This window comes from Palaemon carinicauda, chromosome 28 (assembly GCF_036898095.1).
Source record: "Palaemon carinicauda isolate YSFRI2023 chromosome 28, ASM3689809v2, whole genome shotgun sequence".
Lineage (NCBI taxonomy): Eukaryota > Metazoa > Arthropoda > Malacostraca > Decapoda > Palaemonidae > Palaemon > Palaemon carinicauda.
In genome coordinates, this window is record NC_090752.1 from 51,495,323 (window position 1) to 51,512,800 (window position 17,478).

The window sequence follows — 17,478 nt, forward strand, 5'->3', positions numbered from 1 at the left end:
ATTGTATGAGAACTATACTCGTACCAATGTACCATCTTCCTAAGATGACTAAAATGTGGCGAGTGTTTTTCAAAAGCCTCATTCATTACTCATGACGTTTGTTCTTTTAAGGTAATTTATTCCCTCAGTGAGATATCATATTACTTCCTTTATGGTCTTCAACACCCATTAATCCCAATTAGGTTGAAATACCAAAAGAGAACACTATCTAAGAAGAAAATCACCGAAACATTTCTTCATTCTAAAAGTTTATCAAACCACATGTAGGAGTTAGAGCATCCTACTGACATTGTTGAAAGAAGGAAGGGGTTGGAAAGGATAATATTTGTAAGGTGCTCTCGGTAAAAATTCTGCCAGGTCAAAAATTTAAATGAAATGTACAGTACAGTACCTTGGTCTTTCTGAGTCTCAATTAAACTAATCTAAAGTACTTTTTTTCACTCAACATCAAAGAGGCTACATATTCCTGACATGGCAGTCTTAAAATTTGTCTTACAATATTTCAAAATAAACAATCCATACCCTATACTGTATTATCAAAGTGTCTTCATTCAAAATTAAGGTTGAAGAAACAACAGTGATTAAATATATGAATTATAAATGTATTATCAGTAAAACATTTTAATAGTAAATTTGAATTTCTCCTAGCTATACAATCCTCAAGCATTTAGAATAAGGAATGTCTTCAGTGGAGTTGTATCGGCTATTAAAATCACTGATAAGGTAGTTAATGACAGGTAGTTAGTGCTTGTGAGTATCCCCACCAACTCTCCTGTCACTTTTGACAACCTTAAGCTCAGGATCAAAAGAGATGGCTGAGGTTTAACTAAAAAGGTCTCATGTTTGTATACCTGGGAAAAATTCATATTACTTTTAGTGCTATTTTTTCATATAGATAAACAAAATTTTTGTCCTTTAAAATAGGGAGACGACTCATTTATTGGGGGGCAGGAAGCCCCCATAGAACCCAATTGGTTGGTTCTTTTTCTTCCTTTAAATATGTCAGTTTCCTTGATCCCATATGGGACCGAGGGAAAGACTTCAGTAATCTCTTATCAGCCCAACAAAGGGATGAGTAAGCTGATAAGGTCTCGCCAGTACTCGGTTGTGTACCTGGTATTTGGTCAAGGAAGGAATATTTTTTCCCGTGCAGGAAACACACAGTTTGAAAAGCAAAACCTGGTGCATGATGGCCAATGAGTTAGTAATCATTCTACCATGAAGGAGAAATACTACTAAAATATCTAACCTAATATGAATGGTACTCAGAAATGTAGTTTAGCTACATCAAGATTAGATCCAGCATGTAACGGTACAAATGCTTTACACAAGTGAAGGAAGAACAGCAGCAGCAGAAGACCCCTCATTCTAACTTTCCTCCAGACTTACATCAAACAAATTACCAAAGTCTAGATGCTTTCTGTCTGTATGGGAGCTGGGCTGACCAAAACCATAAGTGTTGAAGGACTTGTGGGTATACTCCATAGAATAAAAGGCTGTGAACATTCTTTGGCACATCCTAACTCTATCACCTCTCTGACTACAAGATTCTTCAGACCGTGAGCTCTTGCTGAAGCTGGTACCTTGACTGCCTTAATGGTTGAAGAGTATGCTCTTTGATTACCTCACGTCACCTTTTCTTGGTTCTGCAAGTGCTAGGAAAAGTCGTTGACAGTAAAGTATGAGATGTTAAGTCTTCTTCACATAGCACCCCAGAAAACTCTCAGTGCACAAAAGCATATCTTCTTGATTATTACACAATGCTTCACGATTAGAGGGGATGGAGAAGGTCTCAAACCTGGGTTGTGTGAAGATGGGTTCTGGATTTGGTCACAAATTTGGGCAAAACACTAAAGAGACCCTCTCCCATCCTTAAGCTTGCTTTAATACAAGTGTGTTCGTGCAATTTGCCAACTCTCTCTGCCAATCCTACAGCTAGCAAAAAGACAATGCTGAGAGTCAGGTCTGTCTGATGGCCTTCTCAAGAAAACATACAAGGGATGAGTATGAGACAAGAGCACTGGTCACATCCCACTCCCACAAGCCCTTCTGTCGGGAGACAATAGCTGAGAAGTAGCCTTTCACAGTCGTGACTCAGAGGCGCTTCTAGACAAAGATCAACGAGCCAGTCCTTGATCTGAGCTGGAGATGGTAAACACTCGACTTGTGGCCATTTGGGAGCGACTAGGTTCATTTCAGACCTGATGTGATCAACACTCCATTAATCATCTGACGAATCAAACTGAACGGGAAAAGGAGTAAGCATCCATATGATCCCATAGGTGATTCCTATGAGAATAACACTGACTATGAATCTGGAATGGGAACAGAACACAGGGATCTTCCTGTTTAGCCGTGTGGATGGGGCTACTCGTCTGCACCAGCCACCTGTTATTAACTACCTTGTTAATGATTTCAACAGCCATTCCAACTCCACTAAAGACATTCACTGTCTTAAAGGCTACTAGGTTTGTATAATCGTAGGAAAAAATTATCATAATAAAATTGATACTGTACTATAAAATATGATTATTATCATTACTGTTGCTGTTCAAATTAAGCTAATATAGAACGAACCTAAAACCCAATCAACTTAAAAAGTAGGCTTTACTGTACAGTATAGAAGCATGCCTACATATTTAGACAGTTCAGCCTTCTTAAGCCAGATCACCTTAGCTGGCAATAAAAAACAAAGATCTTCTCTTGAAAAATTAAACTTAAACTTTGTAACCTCCAAATTACATTAGGTCAATTTTAGTACCTGTGCTAAAACCAAATATAAGAAAAAGAGACTTACACTTAATTCCAAATCACAGGATTGCTAGAACATCAATAGAAAAATTATTTCCCAACATTTGCATTGAAGATGAGGACAAATAATTCTTTAACGAACTAAATCAATCTATTACCAGCAAAATTTACACCATACTGATCAACAATAAGTACCGTAAAAAAATAATTGTAGTGTAAAACTAAACAAAAGTGCAAGAGAAAAAATGAGACTATATACTGTATACAGTACTATGCAGTACAATACTGTACTGCATAAATGGTATCGGAATTGAATTATTCAACAATTCCAGCATATACATGAACCAACAAAAAAATTACACAACAATTATACAGATACAATAAGCAAAAGTCCTTGTATTCATAAAACTTAATCAGTCAAAATAACATGTAACAAAATTTCACCTCCTCCTCCTCCCAACAAATATATTTAAACAAATATTTCATACATCCCTATACATTTTATGTATACATTTCTAAGACTGTTAATTGCAGTAAAGTCCAGGCATCCATTACCATCCTTTAACTATAATAAAATTCTCTTCCACCAGCGCAATTAAATTATCTTTTAAGACAGTTATCGAGCATAAGCCTTAATCACCAACCAAGAAGCCATAATTCAGTTAAACCAAGAAACCTCCAAATATAAAGTAAAATAACTTACCGTCACTATTAGCATCCAGTGTGCTAAAAACCAGTAACAGTTTCTTCTCATGTTCTTGAACGTAGTTGACAAACTCCGCTAAAGTGAGGTCGTTGCTATTGTTTACGTCAGCACGTTCAATCAATTTCTGTCAAGGAAAGGGTAACCGGTAATTTTCACATAAATGATAACAACACTAGATAATTATTTTACATCTGAGTCTGTGCAAAACAACCTTATGTCTGCTTTCTCCAACTTTCAATTTTCAAAACTGAATATGACAATATTGCCTCAAAGGTAATCATGTGAAAAAATTTAAAAGAAAATTCCAGTACATGGGTAATAGATTTAGAATATTCTTTCACCTATACATCTTCTAATCATATTACTACATTGTACTTTCAAAAGTTATATAGAATTTCTTTGGAATGAAAAGGGGAAAATCATAGTTGCATTCATTATCAAACACAATAAATTAACAAAGAACAAAAAGGATAGCAAGCACAAGCAATCTTTGTAGAAGAAATTTCCAAAATTGGTGTACAGTATACTGAACAATGAATTGTTACCAGAGTGAAAAATAAAGTGTGAACTATAATATTTCACATCATGTTTTCAACATGAAATCCATTCAACCAGTGTCATATATTGCAATCTTAAAACCACATACCATTTTTAAGCTGTCTCAAATAATGTCACTTTAAACACACCATAGAGAACTCACAACTCTGGAGGAGAAAAAGACTTATTGGCCTTAAGGTACTGTATTATTCCACGGTTCATCAAGGATCTTGCAGGTTAACTCACCCAGGTATTTTGCAACCTTTTTTTTACACTGAACACTGGTTTTAAGCCATTACTTTTGGAATACTGTACTGTTCAATACATAGTTACCAGTAGATACAAACAAAAATTATAGTTTGTAGCTGAAGAAAACAAAATTAAATATATAAAAATGCTCTTACGTAGCTTGGAATTCTTTTAACAATTCATTATTGTATTTAATCAATAGGATTGAATAGGGAGTCCATGCCATGTTTAATTCAGTTTGTAGTACTGAACTGTAAAATAATTCCCAGCAATGCTGAAAACAAGCTCAGATGCAAGCAAACAATTGTCTTGAAAAGTTTTTAGTAGATCTAGAAGTGACACTTCTTTTCAGTATAGCAATGGATCACTAGAATATAGGAAAGTTCCTTCCTCTACATATTGCTTCAACATAAGCCTTGTTGAGGAATTTCTTTGCAATCCTTCTTGTGGTTGCATTTCTGATAAACATTCTGATCTGAAAGGAAACAGTTTTGGTGTTTTTGTGTTATGACTCCATCATAATTTTTACTTCCTGTATGCACTGTTGATACTCTGTGAACTACTTCAAATTCTTTGAGCTTTTCCTTGACATACACAGCAGTGCTTCATCCTCCTGCTCGTGTTGAAACCCGATCCAGTTTATACTTTGTTCCAAAAAGTCTTTCGCCTGAACTTCTCTCTCATTTTCATATATGGATTCAATCTTTTCTTCATAGAATCCAGTAATATTTCAGCTAGTTGTTCACAGTAAAGTATTGTACTTGGGGATTACAAATTGTTCTCCAGCGAGTATAAGTCCCTGAATTACTAGTTACTTTCTTCTGTCCTTCCACAGCATCCAAGGCATCATAAAAAGGTTCGAGGACAACCAGAAGCTCCATTAAGGTTGAAATTTCTACTGGCATGAGTTTCTTACACCTCTATTGTCTCTGGGACATAAGATCAATTAAACTGCTCAGCTTTACAGGGTTTATGAATACAGCACGGTATAGATTTCACCCTTTTCAACTGGGAATTCCATCTTGTTAAATTTTGTGCCTGGATCACAACCCGTATCACTTCAAATTATATTATATTCTTCAGTCAATAATTACATTGCAATTACTATAATTTCATTTTAATTACAATTAAACGATATTCTCTAATTAATTACATTTCAATCAAATTACAAAGACAATTACTCTAACCAGTCTCCAACAGGGCTTGTTAAAGTTAGAGCATAAGACCAAGATGATCACACTATTGAACAGCAAAGAGAAAAGGCAAATGTGTCTCTCATGTTCTATTTGTAGTCAAGAATCTCCATTTCCCCTTGCCAAATCCTAACAAACACTTTATGGCATAAGTTGTTTATTCATGGTAGTTGCAAAATTGCTCACCATATGAACCCCAAGTCTATAATAACTGACCACATATTGTACTGTGATGCAATGATCATTCTACAGAAATATTACATTGCTTCTTTGTGTCATGAATATATTTTCCCATCAGTGTAGGTCTCAAAATAGGTTGAATAATACTTGTTTCACAAACAGGCACAAAGCAATCACACAACTGAAATGAAAATTTAAACTCTCACCTCTAAATTTCAATGATGGGAGTGAAACAACAAAACCAAACAGACATGTAATTTGACCCTGAATAGGAATAAGGAAGGAATAAAAGGTAGTTGGTAGGGCACTTGGACATCTTTTAACTGTTGATGGTTAATACAGGTGCAATATTGTATCTGGCATTTGACTTGTCCACCCCTAACCTTACATTGCAAACAGAGGCAAAAACATAAGGAGATTCATAAGAGTACCTTGTAATAAAGTTTATATATAGGTGAAAATATGCAACAGCAATTAAACTTATAGCAGATTTAGGGCAGAGGTTGAGCAAAAACAGTAATGGCCTGTTAGAAAGAAGGGAGGGGCAATAAAAAAAAAATTCAAAACAGAAAAAGCTTATCTTTACATAATTAAGCAAAAGAATAATGGCTAAATAAGCAGTTCAAAAAGTAGCAAAAGCTAAATAACAGGAGGTGAAAAAGCAAAAAATATAAGCACATGATTCTTAACCTTTCAAATACATGAAAACTGTTATAAGGTTCTGTTAATGATACCAAAAACAAAGCTCATTCTCAAAGCTATGGCAAGGATAAACTGCCATTTGAAAAAAAATACATAGCTTATACATTGCTTTTAACAATGTCAATATTACAAATATTTTACGCATAGAGAGAATACAAAACACTAATTGTTGATGTATACTGTCGTATTTACTTTTTATGATGAAAATGTACAAAAATATAAATATCTTTTCCTGTTGAAGCCCTTGGGCTTAGAATTTCCTAGTTCTTCAACTAGGGTTGTAACTCAGCCAGTAATAATAATACTTTATGTTCTTCAGTTAAAATGCTCAAATACAGAAAATTATTTTTTACAGAAACAGTTGTCTTTCATTCAGAAAAGGAAATATAAGAAGCTAGAAGAAATTTGTAAAAGTAAACTGTACAAATGAAAATAGTAGTTTTTAGAAAGTTTTTCAAGCTATAACATTTTTTCATTACCATAAGGTAGGAGAGGAAATGAAAAATGGGTATTTTAAAAATAAAATAATAATAGATAATAATAATTAATGTAGAGTAATGTGCATAGTGCTCCAAACATTAAATACCATGCATGAGTAACCTGAACTATTAGGTCTCTTATTTTGAGCCTAAATACAGTACAATGAGCAATATTTTCTTATGGAAATGCTTAACCCTTTAGAATTTTATCATCTTAATCCAGTTTCCAATTCTCCACATACAAGTTATATGTTTAATTTGCTCCTATTAGACCGAATGCTGACATAATGAATGTACATGAAGAAAAGGAGTATGCTATCAAAACACCTTACCAATGCCTTTGCAATTCACAGCAGCAATTTGCCAATAAAACACTTTCCAGTAGCTCTACATTCTTAAAATTTTTCTTATTAGTAGCAACATCAATGATGATTGTCACTAATTGATTCTTTAAAATAATAACCTAATGGTACCATCCAGTGCTTTTACTCCAATTGAAAAAGAATGTTCCAGGAAAAACAAGTGCCATTTTAGTAAAGCCAATACTATAACATTTTTAAAAAAAACTCACTGGATAACTGTTCTGTATCATCATCATCTTAAACTAAACACTCTGAATATCAAAAGGGTTAAGGAAAACCAAGAAATTCACTTTGGAATACTTTTCATCTAAGTGACATGCCTATACTGTACATAGTGAATGTCCTAAATCTGAGGGCAGAAATCCGCTGGAAAACCTTACAATTTCACTATGTAATTTACAAAACAGCAGAGACCTTCATCGCTGGAGGTTGCCCCTCATTGGTTGTAACAGCTGTGCAGGCCTTTCTGAGGTGAAGAGCATTGCTGGCTCATGGCACTCCGAAGACATCAAACAGCAATCTTACGATGTAAGTGAAATTATTATCACCACTATAAACAAAAATACTACACCTCATAAGACATTTTATGCATTATTAATCTGGAGTTATAGTACTGTACCAAGGCTTGCAGTATCAAATAAAAAAAAAAAAAGGTTGTACCCAAGCTGACAGTATCAAATTAAAGCTAAAACAGGGACTGAAAATGTTATCAAATATTGTACCCTGATACACTCTAGCCATTTGATAGTACAGTAATGGATTTATGAAACATCAAGATAAAGTACTATTATAAAAAATATTGTATAGTATTCTCTAGTAATAACCACATTGAATAATTGATTAAACTCCTCCATAATGTTCCTAGGGTTAAAGCAACTCCACTCAAGGTTTCAATCTTGTTACGTTAACAATGACACATATTTGCAAATAAAAAAAATCAAAATGTAAAACAATTTTGATTTCACTAGTCAAAAAAAAAAACTTTGCCTTTGCTCTATGGGCATTACAGTACTAAAATCTGGCATATAAAATTTTTGTTCTGGGTGACTTTTGAAAGATCTTCAAATAAATACTCTACTGCACTGTAAAATAAAATAAAAAAAAACTAGACAAGGGTGCTAAGAATGTTGTGCAGACTCAAAGCCTAGATCCTCAAGTGCTGTGACATAACTTTGACAGGTATAACAATAAAATAACCATGTTTATCTTAATTGGTTTGGCAATAAGTAGTATAGTACATTTATAAAACTATAACCAAAACATCTACACCGCTATATGTAAATTACTGTATACCGTACAGGGTTAAAAAGGAAAGATATGAATGACAGATCGATTGATACAATAACTATACACACACAAAAAATCCTAAATTCTATTCTAAGAATAAGGTTATTTTGTAACAAGTAGCATAAGATAGGAGATCATTAAGGTACAAAACTACTTACCATAACACAGTAATTTTATCAATACCATAGATTGACATTTCTTGGTGAAATTTAAAAAACGGATAGCAATACAACAGGGAAAAAAAGGACACTGCAAAGGTTTTAATTGCCAAGTAAAGTATTAACAAAGTGGCCAAACTCTTTGGGATATGTATAATTGAGTGCAAAGACCACAGATGACACTTGCTCACTTAACCACCTTGCACTAGGTGCAAGGATATGATTAAAATATGCCCCATGTTTAGCTTTGGACTCACACCAGCCCCTGAAGTTATGGTTGGAACAAACTTGGATCTACACATGTGGATTATTGCAAACAAATTTGGCAAACTATAGCCCTACTGCTCTTTAAACAGGCCCCTCCCTTTTTTTCACGTCTACTTTAGATAATTTCCAACAGAAGGAACTATCCGTTTTTTAACGAAATTGGAATAATTTGATTTAACTATTCAGAAGCTGTAAAATTGTGAGATTTTATGTTAGACTGACACACACACAAGCTTTGCTTACATAAGCTCACAGGAGCTTTCAGCTTGGGAAGCTAATAAGGAATGAAAGTTAAAAAGGAACTATTGGAGCAGAAATACAGGAAATATAAAAAATTTTAAGTAATTTTTAGTTTTCCTAACATACTTACCGAGAACTACTTTCTATAGGAGTTACTGGTAATCTCCTCTCTATCGACCAGAGTTTTGCGTATGTTACCCCCCACCCCGCTTTCTAAGTAGACCTACCCCCGGCATTAAGATATGTGCCCCGAGGGTAGGATCAAGGTAGGTCGCTATCTGGCTGGGTCAGCCTCATCATTAAGTTCTATTGAATTAGCACAATGCTAGCAAGGGAAGAGAGGCACTCGGGGAAGGAAGGGAGGGCCATTACCCGAAAGTAGTTCTCAGTAAGTATGTTAGGAAAAATAAAAATTACTTAAAATTTTTGATTTGTTCCAACACGAATACTTACCTCGAACTATTTTCTATAGGAGACTTACACTTTAGGAGGCGGGAGTGCTATTCTGACCCCCCTGACCCGGGACATGGAGGCCAAGAGGCCTATGGATAACGGGACCTACTAGAAAGCGGATGCGAGGGTAACTACACAAAAATTCACGTTAGTGTCTAAGTACTCACCCTTTGAAAAACTTCTTTTGACGTTCCTTCCAGGAGCGTAGTCGTGAAGAATGTGTTATCTCATGGGAACAGTCGGTATTCCCCGAAGATTCAAGTAAGCAACTGGGTAGGAGGTAAGAAACCGCACTTGTACCTACCGGTCGCTAGTCTTGATCGCGCCTGGGGTTTTACCGTTACACCGCTTGGAGGGCTGAGATGACTGTTCCAATGGAGAACCCGTCCAAGGATTTTCTTGAGTAGTCCTTGAGGTAATGGGCAGTAAAGGTTGACTGGTTCGACCAAGTACCTGCTCGTAGGATCTGCCCCACTGCCATGTTTTTCTCAAAGGCTAAGGAGGTGCTCAGGCCCCTGATGTCATGAGGCCGGGGAGTGCCTGTCACTGCTACGCCATCTTCCTTGTAGGTTCTGGCGATAACTTGTCTCAACCAGAAGGAAATGGTGTTTTTGGAAACTTGTTTCTTATTAATACCTGTGGAAACAAAGAGGCTCTTGATGCCTGGTCAGAGATGCGCTGTTCTTTCCAGGTATTTCCTAATTGTTCGCACCGGGCATAATTTCAAGTCTTCTGCATTGCCTGTCTTAGGGATGGCAGGAATTGAGAAACCCTCAAACTTCGGGTCCCAGACTGCTGGGTTCTGAGTCTTGGCCACAAAAGAAGGCACGAACTTGAAGGATACTTCTTTCCACCCCTTTGAATGAGAAACGTCGTATGATAGACCATGGATCTCTCCCACTCTCTTAGCGGACGCCAAGGCCAGCAAGAAGACGGCCTTGAGGGTGAGATCTTTGTCTACGATATCCTTCAAGGGTTCAAAGGGGGGACGACACAGCATCTTCAGGACCTTGGCTAAGTCCCACTGGGGCACCCTACTCGGCTGTGGGGGGCAAGACTGCTCAAAATTCTTGAAAAGCATCGCTATGTGTCTCGAGGCCCCCAGGTCGATGCCCTTCAGGAGGAAGACTTGCCCTAAGGCGGCTCGAACTCCTTTTATGGCTGGAATTGACATTCCTACCTTGTCCCTAAGAAACACCAGAAAATCTGCTATGTCTGGGACAGAGGCCTTAAGAGGTCTAATGTGCCTCTCAGAGCACCACTTCGTGAAGGAGGCCCATTTTGCCTGGTATACCGCGGCTGACGACTTTCTCAGGTATAGGGACATTCTCTTAGTCGTGGAGGGAGAATATCCTTCCTTCTTCAGGAGCCGCTCGATAGTCTCCAGGCGTGAAGACGAAGGGAGAGTGGGTTGTCGTGGAGCCTGAGAAAGTGAGGCTGGTGCAGAAGGTCTGACCTGGCGGGCAGAGGCCATGGCGGTTGACTCGCTAGGTCTTTTAGGTCCGCGAACCACTCTCTCTCCGGCCACCAGGGCGCTACCAAAGTCATCTTTAGGTTTCGGGCGGTCCTTACTCTGTTGAGCACTTGTCATATCAACGTGAAAGGGGGAAAAGCGTACACATCCAGATCGTCCCACTTGTGCTGAAAGGCGTCTTCTAAGGCTGCTTTCGGGTCTGGTACAGGGGAGCAATAGACTGGGAGTTGGGCGTTGAGTTTTGTTGCAAAGAGGTCCATCACCGGGTAACCCCAGCGCTGAATAATGAGCCTGGCTACTTCCGGGAGAAGGGACCATTCTGTCCCTACTATCTGGCCCATTCTGCTGAGGCCGTCGGCCATAACGTTTTTCTTCCCGGGAATGAACCTTGCTAACATCACCACTTGATTTTCTTCTGCCCAATTTAGAATCTCTATGGTGAGATCGCACAACTCTCTCGATTTCAAGCCTCCCTGTTTCTTTATGTATGCTACTACCGTGGCGTTGTCGCACATCAACGCCACGGTGTTTCCCTTTAGCAGACTTGCGAAGTGTAGGCACGCCTTCTGGACTGCCTTCAACTCCAGGACATTGATGTGGAGTTGCTTCTCCCCTTCCAACCAGGTACCTCGTGCCGTTTCGTCGAGGAGATGGGCTCCCCATCCCTGGTTGGAGGCGTCTGTGAACAGAAGTAACTCGGGAGGGCCGGTCCCGAAGGGCATCCCCTTGAGGGAGTTCGACTGGCAGTGCCACCATTCCAGGGAGGGTCTCGTGTTTGGAAGGACTGGAATTAGCACCTGTTGTGAGTCCGTCTGGCACCAGAGGTTCTTGAGATTCCATTGGATGGATCTGAGCCTTACCCTCCCCTGGGGAACTAGTTTCTCCAATGAGACCAGGTGGCCTATCAGCCTCTGCCAGTCTTTCGCTCTCCTGGGGTGTTCTGACAGGAACGGCTGAATGATGTGCCTGAGGTTCCTTATCCTGTCCTCCGAAGGGAAAACTTTTCCCCGAATGGTGTCTTAATGTCATCCCAAAGTAGTTCATTCTGGTGGACGGGGATAGATTTGATTTCTTCGGGTTGATTACAATCCCCAGATCTCTGCAAAACTGGAGGAGACTTCTCCCTTGTTCCTCCAAGAGGACCTTTGAGGCGGAAAGGAGCAACCAGTCGTCCAGGTATCTGATAAGGCGGATGCCTCGTTCGTGAGCCCACACTGAGACAGTCGTGAAGACTCTCGTGAACACCTGGGGCGCTGTTGACAGACCGAAGCAAAGAGTCCTGAATTGCAGGATCTGGGAACCCCATTTCACCCGGAGGAACTTCCGACTCGAGGGGTGGATCGGAATTTGGAAGTATGCGTCCTTGAGGTCAACGGTTATCGTAAAATCTTTCTCCCTCAAGGACAGCAGGACTGACTTCGGAGTGTCCATTTTGAAGTCCGTCTTCTTGACGAACTTGTTGAGAGCTGACAGATCTATAACCAGTCTCCACCCCCCGGTTGCTTTCTCCACCAGGAACAGGCGACTGTAGAAACCTGGCCCTGGGAGAAAAACTTCTTCCATGGCGCCCTTCTCTAACATGGAGGATACCTCCTCTTGAAGGGCGGCCCTCTTTAACGGGTCTTTGGGAGCTAGCCATTCTGTCCGGTTGGCCGGAATAAGAGGGGGTGGTTCCGTTAGGAACGGAAGTCTGTAGCCCTCCTTTAGTACGGACACTGTCCAAGGCTCTGCCCCTTGAGCCTTCCATGCTTGCCAATGTTGTCTGAGGCATCCCCCAACCCGAGGCTTGGGCGGGGATAGGGGGCCTCCCACTCTATCTTCTTCTAGAGGGGCGGCCTGATCTGCCTCTCCTAGAGGCGGAGTAACCCGACCTGAAGGAGCTTGAGGGCGCTGGAGCTCCCCTGCGGGGGGGCTGAGGTATTGTGGACCAGGAGGAAGAGGGGGCCTCTCTCCTCATAGTGCTGGAAGAGGCTTGGGGCGTCGCGGCGCTATCCGAGACGGACCTCTTGTAGGGCGGTCTCCTAGAAGTCGTCGGTCTGGGGACGTTAGCCTCCTTCTTTTTCGAGACCTTCTCCATTATGGCTTCCAGTTCCTTCAGAGGAAACAGAGACTCTCCCCACAGGGGTAGGCTGCGAATGGCTCGCGCCTCCCTGTCTGGTACCTTCAGAGACACCTTCATTAGAACAGTGTCTCGCTTACGGAGAACCCAGTTAGCTGTTAGAGCGAGAGACTGATAAGTCAAACTTCAGGGTTTTACCCCCGGAGGTAATGAGGTCCCTCAGTAGGCCTTGCTGGTCAAGATCCTCGGGGTCGAAAGAGGCTTGAACACCCACCAAAGTGGAAGCCCACCAGTCCAGCCAAGAGGAGATGTTCACTAAGTCTCGCGACATTTCCTCCATCATGGAGGCTTCTGCTGGCGAGAAACAGACTGGGGCCGAAGAGGCTCTATCGTCTGAGACGCCTTGACTAAGGATGTCTACGGCCGACTCCACTTTACAGGGACCTGGGCGACGTCCCGCTGGCACATAGACTTTGCCTTGAGTTCTGAGGCCCTGGAGCAATTTCGAGGCACTCTGGGTTTTGGGGGCCTCGGCATTGCTGGCCACTACCTTGTCGATATACTCTTGCCCTAGAACTAGATCTCGGGCTAGAGGGAGTGCTAGGGACGTCTTAGGTTGGGAGGGAGTCTGCATGATCCTCAGAAGGCTTGACCTCCAGGAATCTCCATCCGTAGCCGCAGGTTCTGCTATTTTGTGGTGCCTTCTGATAAGGCTAACCACTCTCCTATAGGCGGAGTCCTCCGTCGGGGAACCCTCCCCTCCGTCAGCCGAGGACTCGGCCTGGGGCGGGGGAGCTGGGTTACCGGGCACGCCGACTGGACGCCTAGCTCTTGGGGCCAGGGGCGCCGTCCTGCCGAGGTACTGGACCTCATCTGCGGGTATGTCCGCACCAGGGGCTCGGGATAATGCAGGCACCGCTGGTTCAGCGACGACTTTCGTACGCCCTAAGGCTCTGGGTGCCGAGGACGCGGTTCCCGTGGGCTGACACGACAGCGGGAACCGTTCCTTCCGACCCGAAGGCCGCACCAGCTGGGCTGGTTCGGCTGCCTGACAAGAAGCGCGTTTCCCCCCACTGGGCGGGGTGAACCGGAGGCTTCGAGGACTTATGCCTTCTAGAGAGGTCTTTCCTGTGAGCTAGGTCGCGAGGGTCAAGGCTGTGCTTAGAGGACGGCAGCCTTGGAGATCGCTCACTGGACCGGCGGTCTGGGGAACAAAGTACCTTTGAGTCCCGAGATACGTAGATCCAGGCGCCACCGGGAGATCCACTTCTCCTATACTTACGGCCTGGGGAGCGGGAGCACTTTCTGCTATACCGAGAACGCGACCTCGAACGGGAACGCTCGCTCCTGGACCGCTCCCTCCGACGGCGGTGTTTCACCCTGACCTATTCCTCTGACGAGGAATAGACGTCCGATGAGCCCGACGACACTGTGTTCACCGCGTGTCGGCTGGTAGCGGGGACTGCGGGGGACTTCTTCGGGCGTTGAACACCAGAGGTCGAGGGCTGGAGGAAGTCATCGGGGACTTCAGTGGGGAGGGTTGGGAACGACTCAAAACGTTCCATCCCAGGGAGCCAGGGATCCAGGGTCACATCCATCCTTAGGGGTGACCTACCCGGCGTCTTCGGGAGCCTCCAACCGAAGGCATCATTACCCGAAGGTCGAACTTTCCTCTGGTTGTCTCCCCCCAACGACGATCCAGAAGCACAGGCCCACGAGGCCGGCGGTGATACCGAGACCGCGTTACTACCCCACAAGGGGTCATCGGAGGAAGCGTGCCCCCCGAGCACAAGGGCCGACTCTCCGGACTCACTAGCCGTAGAGGGGCCCGCAATTGGCACTGCACTTACACTGGGCTCCTGGGAAAGGACGCCTTGTTCATCCACAACACTAGACTTACCTCGTCACCTACTCTGTGTAGGGGACGGTGAAACCGAGGCCCCGTCGGACCGCTCACTGGGTGATGGTATCGGCGAGGAAACACTAATTTTCCTGGGGGAACGTTTCGCTGATTTCCTCTTTTTGGTACCGTAACTTACCTACTGGATATCGCTCCAGTCTACACTCTCGGGGCACATGTCTGCTGATGAGCAAACCTTTCCCCTACAGGAGGAACAAAGGGAGTGAGGATCCACTTCCGGGTTGGAGAGGAACGCTCCACACGATTTCCCGGCTCTAGGCCCAGGACAACGGCGGATTTGCTCCATAATGCACACAACGCACGACACAAGCACTAAGGGAATCAATGAAAACACTGGGTAAGCACACGGGTGGAAGGTGAACGCACAGGAACACTTGAGAAAAGTACACTGGAAAACGCAAGTTGCCACGCTGGGAACACGTGGGGCACTAGAACGCACACAAAGAATCGACAGAGAACGAGAGCGAGGTGTGTACACCGTGCGACCAGAGAACTTAATGATGAGGCTGACCCAGCCAGATAGCGAACTACCTTGATCCTACCCTCGGGGCACATTCCTTAATGCCGGGGGTAGGTCTACTTAGAAAGCGGGGTAGGGGGTAACATACGCAAAACTCTGGTCGATAGAGAGGAGATTACCAGTAACTCCTATAGAAAGTAGTTCGAGGTAAGTATTCGTGTTGGAACAAATAGAAGATTAATCACATTCTTACCAAGAAACTGCACCTTACATCAATCTTATACAGATGTCCAACAAACATTGGCCATTGGATAATACCAGGAACAAAATTACAAACTTATACAACTAATAATATGAAAGTTTGCAAAGATACTCAAGACATTTTGGAAATTCAAAAGAACCTCATTAAACGTGATACCATAGTCTTCTCCATCACGTATATACCAAGGAAGATACACAAAAGCACATGAAACTTTAAATCTAGAAAATATCCAAGATAGACAGCCTAATGAGAACAATAATAAAGTGAAGATGCAGAAGAACCAAATGATCAGAAATTTACCAGAGGTCAAAGTAAACATGTATGAGGAGACAATAGAAGCGAGAAGACATGAGGATGGATAAGGACATTCATGGGTAATGTATAACTGCAACAATATTCTACTTGAAATCTGATGTACCTTCTAGGTAAGACTATACTAATTTTTTCATATGAAGTCTGTCTTAGTTATCCTTAATAATCTATTTTTTCATATTGAACAAGATGATGATAAATATTTTGGAGGAAAAGTCCCCAAGTTTCCTGGTCTTTTATAGATGGAACTGTGAGCTGTAAACACTTCCAAAAAATAACAATAAAAAACAGAAATAATACATTACTGTACAGTACAGTAATGATATTTTCCTTATAAAATAAATTTTTGAATATACTTACCCGGTGAATATATAAATAGCTGACGTCTCCGTCGGTCGACAGATTCCAAAAACTCGCGAGCGATCGCCATGAAGGATGCCGGGTGTGCCCACCAGCGCCGACTATCGGCCAGATACCGCATATACTTCTCAACCAAACCAGTTTTTCTCAGTCCGTAGGGTCTCTATCGGGGAGGAAGGGAGGGCCTTTAATATTATATATTCACCGGGTAAGTATATTCAAAAATTTATTTTATAAGGAAAATATCATTTTTAAATATTAAACTTAGCCGGTGAATATATAAATAGCTGATTCACACCCATGGTGGTGGGTAGAGACCAGTATTAAAACAATAAAGGCGTATATGCTCAAGAGTTTTTGACAACTATTCAAAAAACAAACTTAAGTATAGGTACCTGGTAAGGAAGCTGACTCTGATAATTACTCTGCCTCATTAGTCCGCTATCCTCACGAAGCCCAGCGATCCTCTTAGGATGCTGAAAGACTCCCAGGAGCTGCTATATCCAGGGTGAACACCCCTATAACAGGACCTCATCAATACCCTTAATCTGGGCACTCTCAAGAAACAATATTTTGACACCCGCCAAATCAAAAAGATTGCGAAAGACTTCTTAGTCTCCCGTACAACCCAAAATAAGATTAAAAATTTCAAGAGTAGATTAAAAGGATATTGGGATTAAGGGAATGTAGTGGTAGAGCCTTCACCCACTACTGCACTCGCTGCTACGAATGGTCCCAGTGTGTAGCAGTCCTCATAAAGAGTCTGGACATCTTTCAAGTAATATGAAGCGAATACCGACTTGCTTCTCCAAAAGGTCGCGTCCATAATACTTTTAATGGATCTATTTTGCTTAAACGCTACTGAAATTGCCATCGCTCTAACTTCATGAGCCTTGACTTTAAGTAAATTATGATCCTTCTCACTTAAATGAGAGTGTGCCTCCCGAATCAAAAGTCTAATAAAATAAGACCACGCATTCTTAGACATGGGCAAAGAGGGCTTTTTAACGGAGCACCATAAAGCCTCTTAACAACCTCGTAGCGGTTTAGTTCTGGATAAATAAAA

The 17,478-nt window shown here is 41.8% G+C and overlaps 2 protein-coding genes across 3 annotated transcripts in view; one reads left to right on the top strand and one right to left on the bottom strand.

Moving 5' to 3' along the window:
- The window catches only part of SCaMC (Short Calcium-binding Mitochondrial Carrier), a 346,502-nt gene that overhangs the window by 148,543 nt on the left and 180,481 nt on the right, over window positions 1–17,478 (top strand). The gene's annotated exons all lie outside the window — the stretch shown is intronic.
- The window catches only part of LOC137622028 (mitochondrial adenyl nucleotide antiporter SLC25A24-like), an 82,425-nt gene that overhangs the window by 29,344 nt on the left and 35,603 nt on the right, over window positions 1–17,478 (bottom strand). The window contains exon 2 of the mRNA XM_068352510.1: window positions 3,455–3,581. Coding sequence (XP_068208611.1) covers window positions 3,455–3,581 — 127 coding nt within the window. The remainder of the gene's footprint in view (window positions 1–3,454; window positions 3,582–17,478) is intronic.